This window comes from Sapajus apella, unplaced genomic scaffold (genome assembly GCF_009761245.1).
Source record: "Sapajus apella isolate SASKATOON/1434 unplaced genomic scaffold, GSC_monkey_1.0 scaffold2394, whole genome shotgun sequence".
NCBI classification, from domain to species: Eukaryota; Metazoa; Chordata; class Mammalia; order Primates; family Cebidae; genus Sapajus; species Sapajus apella.
Genome location: NW_022439320.1, coordinates 1 through 8,559, shown reverse-complemented (window position 1 = coordinate 8,559; position 8,559 = coordinate 1). Strand labels below are relative to the sequence as shown.

At 53.4% G+C, this 8,559-nt stretch overlaps 1 protein-coding gene across 1 annotated transcript; it reads right to left on the bottom strand.

Annotated features, from left to right (window-relative positions):
• Nucleotides 1-827: 827 nt before the first annotated feature.
• On the bottom strand, nucleotides 828-7,346 carry LOC116547222 (histone-lysine N-methyltransferase EHMT1-like). The gene is made up of 4 exons (XM_032273237.1): nucleotides 6,979-7,346; nucleotides 5,771-5,944; nucleotides 4,245-4,327; nucleotides 828-2,884 (listed from the first exon to the last, which is right to left on the bottom strand). The coding sequence occupies exons 1-4, from the start codon at nucleotides 7,194-7,196 to the stop codon at nucleotides 2,709-2,711; spliced, it is 651 nt and encodes a 216-aa protein (XP_032129128.1). The 5' UTR covers nucleotides 7,197-7,346; the 3' UTR covers nucleotides 828-2,708.
• Nucleotides 7,347-8,559: the final 1,213 nt, after the last annotated feature.

The following is an 8,559-nucleotide window of genomic DNA, read 5'->3' as shown; positions in this document are numbered from 1 at the left end:
CCCCCCACGTGGCTCTGCATACTCGTTCCCGTCCAGGTCCGGCCACAACAGAAACAGAATCATGCCACAACCATCACAAGGCCCAGGTAGGGAGAGGGCCTCCCGGCCGAATGCCTGCCCTCCATCAGCTCTGCTCTGGAGCCCCACACCACCAGCTCCTGCCTCTTCCAGACCAGACTCTCTTCCTCTTCCTCAGAGCCCCACCCATGAACGTCCTGGCATCACTTCCACCCTGAACAGCCCACCCTCGCTCCAGCTCTGCCTCTGTGTCCGGGCAACCACCCTCCACTCCCCACCCCCGGCTGCCCCGACCTCATCTCATCCTCTCCCAGAAGCCTGTTCCCACCAGGTTGGCCACTTCCCTCACGGTCCCACCAAGAACTGCAGCCCACGTGAGTGGTCTTGAGCCCGCACCCACTGTCTCTGAATCCTTTTCTGCTTCTCCCTGACACACCCAGCAGCCTGCACAGCTCCTCCTGCATGGAGTTGGCCCCGGTGCCCACCTCGGCTCAGCCCTTCTTACGGCACACTTTCTTCTCAGCCTCCTGGAGCCCCCACAACCCCCAAGCCCTGGCTTACTGGACCCCAGGTCACTTCAGCTGCTCCCTGCCTCACCCTCCGCCGGGACTTGGCTCCCCATCATCATCTCATTCAGTCTTGACCTTGGGAAGAAAAGCCTGCATGTGAGACTGGGAGGAACCACTGGGGCCTTTCCACAAGTGGAAAGCTGGTAACTTCAGAACTAACAGAGAGACAAGAGAAATGGCACAATTGAAACAAAAATCAACCCAAAAGAGGGCAAGAAGAAAGGGCAAAACAGCACTGGCTTCAAAAGGCTGGGCCTACGGCCTGAATGCGATTTATTTATTGGGATTGGGGGCCCCAGTGAGGCTGGGAGGCCAGGCCTTTAAGAGGTAACGAGGCTCCGAAGATGGGAGCCTCGCCTTTCTCCAAGACGGGGTCAGTCCCCCAAGAACAGACCTGCTCCCATGTGGGCAGCCTGGTCCGCAGCAAGAGTCTGCGCTGGAGTATCTCACTCTGTGCGGTTCCCGGCTGTGTGTGGGCACAGCACGCGGCCTCTCCAGAAGTCTCCAGAGGCAGCCCCTTGACCTTGGGTTTCCCAGCCTCCAGAACTGTGAGAAATAAATTTATTTTCTTTATAAATGATCTGGCCTCAAGGATTCTGTTACAGCAAGAAAAAATGGACAAAGACAGCTAGAAATTAAAACTATACGACATTAGATATAAATAAGAGCAAGACTAAAAGTTCCTATTAAAATACCAAAATTGTTAGACCAAATTTATAAAAAGTCAAGTTCTGTGTTTAAAACACGTATATCCGAAAAGGAGGGGAAGAAAGTCAGACTAAAAGGAGGGAAAAATCATTCCAGGCAAATAGTAACAAACATCATCAGTGACGACTCCGTCGCCGGAGAGCGGGTAGGTGTGAGTGCAACAGACGGAGCGCCATTGCTCTCTCCTTCTCGGCCCTAAGGAAGGTAGAGACGGGTGCAGTCCGAGGGGACAGGCCCCTCCCAGACAGCGGTGTCTGGGGGCCCCAACAAAACAGCAAGGCCTGGAGGTCACCCTGCAGTGACCAGCCCCCGGCAAGCAGGAGCTACCGCCAGCGTTTAGTAGTTTGACAATAAAGAAGAGTCATGGGCGTTTGAGGAGAACCTTTAGATAAGAAAAACTAAAACAGAGCAGCATAACACTTCAGAAAAACCATAAGAGCTTCAGAGAAAAGGAACTATCCGAGAGCAGAAAGGAATTCTTGGGATTTGAAAATGTGACCTCACACATTAAAAATCCCCCAGGAGCTAGAAGCTGAAGTTGAGAATGCTGCCTAGATGGCAGAAGAGAACACAGCAGGAATCAGTTTGGAAGGTCCCACGCCTGAATTACGAGAGTCCTAGAACGACAAAGCTGAGACGGGCAGAGGGGACCCGGGCACTGAGACGGGCAGAGGGGACCCGGGCACTGAGACGGGTAGAGGGGACCTAGGCACAGAAGTCACACAGGAAATCCTCCCAGGACAGACAGCATGGATTTCTGTATTGAAAGGGCACACCAAATGCACCAAACGCTCCGGCGAGTCTAAAAGGCCCCACGCTACAACAAGGTGCAACTTCAGCCCAGTGGGGTTCAAGGAAAGCCCCTAAAGTTTCCAGAAATAATAGGTCACATCCAAGGGCTCAGAAGTCAGACTGCACCAGACTCAAACCTGGCATTTGAGAAACAGGGGCCCCAACACAGGGATCAGGGAACGTCACGGAGGAGAAGTGGCGTCGTGTGTCTGAGCACTGAGCCACACGGGCAGTGTGCAGAGGGTCTGGAATAAATCAGCAGGAGGCAGAGTCAACTCAAGCAACCGAAACACACGACAGTGACTAACGTGACACAGCACGCCCTTGCAGAATACAAGGTGGCTTAAAAATGCTCACGTGGTCTGATTTACACACAAAGGGCGTCCATGCCTAGTGCTTGCCTCCCGAGGATGGAGTCATGAGTGACAAGAACCAAAGCCAGGGAAAGCAAATCAAGAAACAGCCGAGAGGCAGCATGCTCTGGTCAGAGGCCGCGGTACACGCAGGAGGAAGCAGCGGGAAGCCCTGATGTGCTTGCAGGACTGGGGTCAGAAAGGCTGATTCTGGGTCTGCTTCACGGCACTGAGTAACTTTTAAACCGGAAGAACCACGAACATGGTCTCATTTCACGGTGATAGCAATGAAAGGGAGCAGGTGAAGGGCCTCAGGAGGGCGCTGTGCCTGCCGAACCTGAACCAGCATGTGGCAGATGTCCACGTGTCCAGCCTCCGCCGCGGCATGCAGTGGGGAACGCTTATTCTGGTGCTCCATTTTGAAGTTGGGGTCAATTCCGTCCACTGTGAACAAACACAGGTTTATTAATTAGTTCAGATGTACCAGCTCCGGACGGTCACCAAGGCTGCCAAGTGCTCTCACAAACAAGCAGCTTCCATACAAAAGGCCACCTCAAGCCGCCCGGAACCCGCCCACGGCACCGTCCTCTGGCCTTTGTCCTGCCAGGAGGACGTGAGAGGAAGTTGCCAGGCTCCTGCAGAACCTAACGGGCAGGTCCGTCTGTCAGAACTCACTCAGCAGTGCCTGTTCTTCCCTTTACCGCCTGCTCTAACTCAGGCTCTTTCTGTGATCCCAGTGGCCTGGCCACAGCCGCCCCAGGCCCTGAGAGGGGGCGGGCCAGGGCAGACACACCCTGGAGGAGCAAGCCAGACCAGGCACAGAAGCCTGGATACCAGTCAGTTTCTGGGAGGTCGGAGTGCACAGGGAGCTGTGGGGCAGGAGGTGGCCTCAGTGTCGGGTAAAATCTATGAAAAAGTGATTAAAGCTGCCATTTTGGTCAACATAAATAAACCTTTAGTTTTTTGAGATGGAGTCTTGCTCTGTCGCCAGTCTGGAGTGCAGTGGCATGATCTCAGCTCAATGCCACCTCCACCTCCCAGGTTCAAGCGATTCCCCTGCCTCATCCTCCCAAGTAGCTGGGATTACAGGCGCATGCCACCACGCCCAGCTAATTTTTTGTATTTTAGTAGAGACAGGGTTTCGCTGTGTTGGCCAGAATGGTCTCCATCACCTGACCTTGTAATCCATCCACCTCAGCCTCCCAAAGTACTGGGAGGTGTGAGGCACCACACCCGGCCAAATAAACCTTTTCTTGAGAGCAAACAGTTTAACGTCTTTTATGATGTACTGTCAGGTCAAGGGCTTCTTAATCACCCTTTTCAACCCACAGAAGATGAACGTCAGAGAAATCAAGCCTAGAGCTATATGAGCTCAGAGATGAAATCACCACTGGGAAGGCTCTAACAAGCATGCTTTTAGGCACTAGACATCTAAAGCAGTCCGTGTGTCTGTTGTCAAATACCTAAGTCGACACCTGGTTAGTCCACACCACCGGGGCCGTCATCACCACACACCTCAGCAGGGCCCCAGCTCACTAATTTCGCTTTTCCTCAATCCACATTTCTGCTTGACTTAATAATGCATACCTAATTCCTTTTTAAAAATTAGAACGTCATAGAGAATAGTTCTAACATCCTGCATAACTGAACATGAGCACCATAAGAAAGCTAAACACCAGTGGCCAACCTACTCTCACTCATCAGAGACTCAGAAACAGAAAGGCAACATGAGAGCAGCCTCTGAGGAAGGGGAACAACCACTCTCCACTCCCTTCAGTGCCCCGGGCAGCAGGAAGGCACTTACCCAGCATGAGGAGCACCTTCTGAAGCTCCCCTTGCCTGGCGGAGAAGTACAGCTGCTTTGGGTGGAAGCGAAGCTTCTTGGGTCTGTGGGAAGCACAGGACAACAGTCAGCATGGGGCGTCATGTCCCATGTGTGAAGCTGAAGGCTGGAAGGCCTGGGGGACATCTGCCCACCAACCCCTCAAGCTCAAGCACCAAACCACCAGTCTTGAGATATCTCATAGTAAAAAGTGCAGAACAAGCAACTGAGTTCCCAGTCACTGCAGGAGAACGCTACGCACTGTGAGGCTTTTACACAACACGACGAAAGAACCAGCGCAGGATGCAGGGGAGCGGGGTCGTCTACGCTCAGCACAGCCAGGACCAGCCCCAGCCAAGATGAGCCCACATAGCGTGGTCACCAGTGGGGGCACGGCTCACACAACAGAAGCTGCCTGGGGCAGTGAGAGCTGAGAACAACCGCACCTTCACTTTGAAACCTTAACTCGATGGCTCAGCTGATCACTGATACGGTTTGGACCTGTGTCCCTCTCAAATCTCATGCTGAAATGTGACCTCCAGTGTTGCAGGTGAGACCCAGTGGGAAGTGACTGGACCCTGAGGGTGGCTCCCTCACGAATGGCTTAGCAGCATCCCCCGGCTCAGTCAGTTCCCACAAGATCTGGTCGCCTAAGAGTCTGGGAGCCTCCCCTTCCTCTGTCTCCTGCTACAGCTCACACTTTGCCTTCCACCATGACTGTAGTTTCCTGAGGCCTCCGATGGAACGGATGCCAATACCATGCTTCCTGTACAGTCTGGAGAACCATAAGCCAATTAAACCTCTTTTGTTTATAAATTATCCAGCCTTGGGTATTTCTTTATGTGACACAAAAGCAGACTAACACAGTAACCAAGGGATGGGGGAGAAAGCAGGGTCAGAGCAGTCTGGGGTCTGGGCAGTGGGCAGGGCATGTGGGCTTCAGTAGATGGCACCCTCGCTGCACGTACAGGCTCGGAGGCGAGGCTGGAGGCAGACAGAGGAGAGCTGCAGGGAGCAGGCCACCCGCAAGCCTCAGTGTCACAGTCTGGTCTGCCTCCCTAGCGGGGGCAATGCCAAGAGAAGACAGGAGGATGAGAGGCGCAGTGTCGGTGAGCTGTCAGGAGAGCCTAGAGGGTCCCTCAGCCCAGCCCTTGTACTGCACGGATGGGGCAGGGCCGGGAGGGAAGCAGCCTGGGCATCAGCAGCAGTTTCTGCTCTGATGACCGAAGGGCAGCTCAGGGCCAGCGGCAGCTGGGAGATGCTTGTAAAGCCCACCAGGACCGCCTCCTCACTTAGGACTTCAAAGGTGTCACATGTTGCTCTTAGTATAATGCAGAGGACAATAATTTGCAATAATTTCCCAAAATAGTGTGAAAATACACGAATTATTCTAATGAACAGCATTAATCAAAAAGCTGAAAACTGCTAAGTGACGCCATGGGGAAAAACACGGGGTGCAGATGAGAACAGGCTCTGAGACATCTCTGAAATCACACGTCAGTTCTTACTTTTCCGAGTCGAGAGCAATAAGAGCACTCTCCAAGGTTTCCTTTCCTGGTCCCTGGGAAAGGCCGGGGGTCGGCCTCCCGAGGCCAGCAGGTCCCGACGGATCGAAGCCCTCGGGCGCATGGGAGGCGGGGCCTGGCAGCTTGTCGTCCTCCGAGAGTGGTGGTCCAGCCGCACTTCAGGGGAGGAAATCGGGAAACGTTTGATGAAAACATTAAACACGACTGGTCTGACTGCCCAAGTGTGCTGTTTCTCTAGGCGAGAGCTCCACATTTGCTTCCTGTCTGCTGAGTCCCTGGATTAAACGGTTCAGGACTCAACCACATTTCCTGAGAACACGCAGGTAACTTCTAGACTTCGGCACCACGTGTTCAGATACCCTCTCATGAATAAGCTTCACGCTGAATCTATCAAGTCTACTGCCCACCCCAACAAAAGGAAATCCCACTGGAATTTTGATTCAAAGTGCATTAAATTTACAGGTTAACAGGAAGGAATCACCTTAACATGCCCACAATTCGAGTCTCTTTTAAATAATCTTCAGTGAAGTGTGAGTTTTCTTTATGTAAGTCTCACATTTAAGTTCTTTTCTTCTGCTGGGCAATAACAGGTTTTATTGTTGTTTTGAAAAAATCTCTTTCGTTATTGTGTTTTCCAGTAGGGTACTGCTGGAAGGAGGAAGGCAAGTGACTTCTCTCTCTTCTTATCTGATTCTCTTACTCTCTTGAGTACGACTCTTTTGAGCTCTAAAACTTTTTCGGCTGTTTCTACTGGACTCCTCCAGGAAGACAATTATTTGTGTCTAATACAAACACTTCTAATTATTTTAGACTTTTTGTCTTCAGCTAAAGCCTTCAAAGCTTAATGCCACATAACTCAGTCACAGACTGCGGCAGCTACCACTCCTCCAGGGCTTGTGTCCGACAGGGGACGTGCCACCAACAGAAACACCACAGAGCTACATCAGCGGGGTGCTGTGAAGCCGCCTCAGAACAGGCAGGGGGACCTACACAACCAACTGAAAGACAGAGGCCTCTGTGCACATGGCAACACATGATTTCTGAGTCTTAAACGTCAGAAACCACCACGAGCATCAGGGGCAGCTCAGAGACTTCTGGAAAAAACAGCAGAAAGCCATCATGTTAAATTAACAACCAACACCTTTTCCGGTGCACAGCTGGAGACCCCAGCCAGAGCCTGTGCCAGGTACCTGCCCGTGGTGGTGTCGGCCCTGCCCTCCAGGGCAGAGCCCTTCTCCTGCCCGGGGCCTGGCGTCACCGTGGAGGTGGTGTCTGCTTTAGCTATCGTCACCTCTTTGGCCTTGGAGCTCTCCTCCCCGCAGTGGGGGCAATAGCTGGCATTATTGACTCGAGAGGCACAGTCTTTGTGGAAACGGTGAGAGATGCTGCTCTCAGGCTGACACTCCATAAAATTACCCTAAAAATGGGAGGACAAAAAAGTTTTTTTAATTGGGGCTAATATTTAGAAAAATAAAGCACTACGAAACGGGCACTGCATCCCCGCTGGGTGGTCTGGAGAGTGAGCCATGGTGAGGGTGGGGTCCAGTGTGGGCTGGAGAGTGAGCTGCGGGTCCGCTCCGGCCTGGAGAGTGGGCATGGGTTGGAGTGAGGTCCAGTCTGGGCAGCAGGCATCATTAAGGAGGAGGAGCAATGCTTCCGGAGGTGCTCTCACCCCACAGAGAGGAAGCTAAAGCTGGACAGAGGTCACTTGGCTGCCTCCATCCCCTGAGGCCCAGGAAAGCTGAGGCTGCCCACAAAGAGAAGGCCTAAAGAAGGATCCAGAAGGCCCCTACCCTGAAGGGCAAATAAGGATGGAGCTGGACGACAGAACCTCGGGGCAGAGCATCAGGCAGGTGGGGCTGTCCCAGTGCCCGGCACTGCTCAGCAGATGTGGTTGAGTGATACGGGTGAGCCTCAAGGGGGCATACAGCCGTAAGAACGGCATTTTCTTGCGGAAAGCCAGAGATAAACTGATGTAGCAGAAGCAAGAAAGGGATGTCCATCTGAAGACGGGGAGGACATACAAGCTGTGAGTCCAAAGAAAAGCCCCCAAAGTGGAAGCTCTTGGTCCGGGTTCACAAAGGGGCAGCAGGGCATCTCTGGGTACCTGAGGCTCACACCCAAACACTCCACACGCAGGTGTACACCGAAGCTCACAGGCAGATGCACCCGTGCGCGTGTGTGCGCACACACACACACACCCTACCTGCATGAGGACGCCCACACAGGGGAGCTCCACAGGGAAGCAGCCCATTCTCGGGGGGCCCTGGGCACAGCTGAGCACAGATGTTTGACAAAGAAGTAACTGATGACCCAAGATCCCAGCAGAAACAGCCCAGGGCACAGCAGGGGTGGTGACACCTCTCCCAGGAGCTGCCTGGAGTCATGGGGGCTGAGTGTCCTCAGTACAGCCTTGTCATGGGGTGAGTGTCCTCAGTACAGCCTAATCATGGGGGTAAGTGTCTTCAGTACAGCCTCGTCATGGGGATGAGTGTCCTCAGTACAGCCTCGTCATGGGGGTGAGTGTCAGTACAGCCTCGTCATGGGGTGAGCGTCAGTACAGCCTCGTCATGGGGGTGAGCGTCAGCACAGCCTCGTCATGGGGGTGAGCGTCAGCACAGCCTCGTCATGGGGGTGAGCGTCAGTACAGCCTCGTCATGGGGGTGAGCGTCAGTACAGCCTCGTCATGGGGGTGAGTGTCAGTACAGCCTCGTCATGGGGGTGAGTGTCTTCAGTACAGCCTCGTCATGGGGGTGAGTGTCAGTACAGCC

Excerpts from the sequence above, each read along its gene's own strand:
- LOC116547222 (XM_032273237.1), bottom strand. The coding sequence starts at position 7,196 with ATGGAGTGTCAGCCTGAGAGCAGCATCTCTCACCGTTTCCACAAAGAC. Across the intron at positions 5,945-6,978 it reads GCCGACACCACCACGGGCAG|TGCGGCTGGACCACCACTCT; the intron begins GTACCTGGCACA and ends CCTCCCCTGAAG. Across the intron at positions 2,885-4,244 it reads GAAGGTGCTCCTCATGCTGG|TGGACGGAATTGACCCCAAC; the intron begins GTAAGTGCCTTC and ends GTTTGTTCACAG.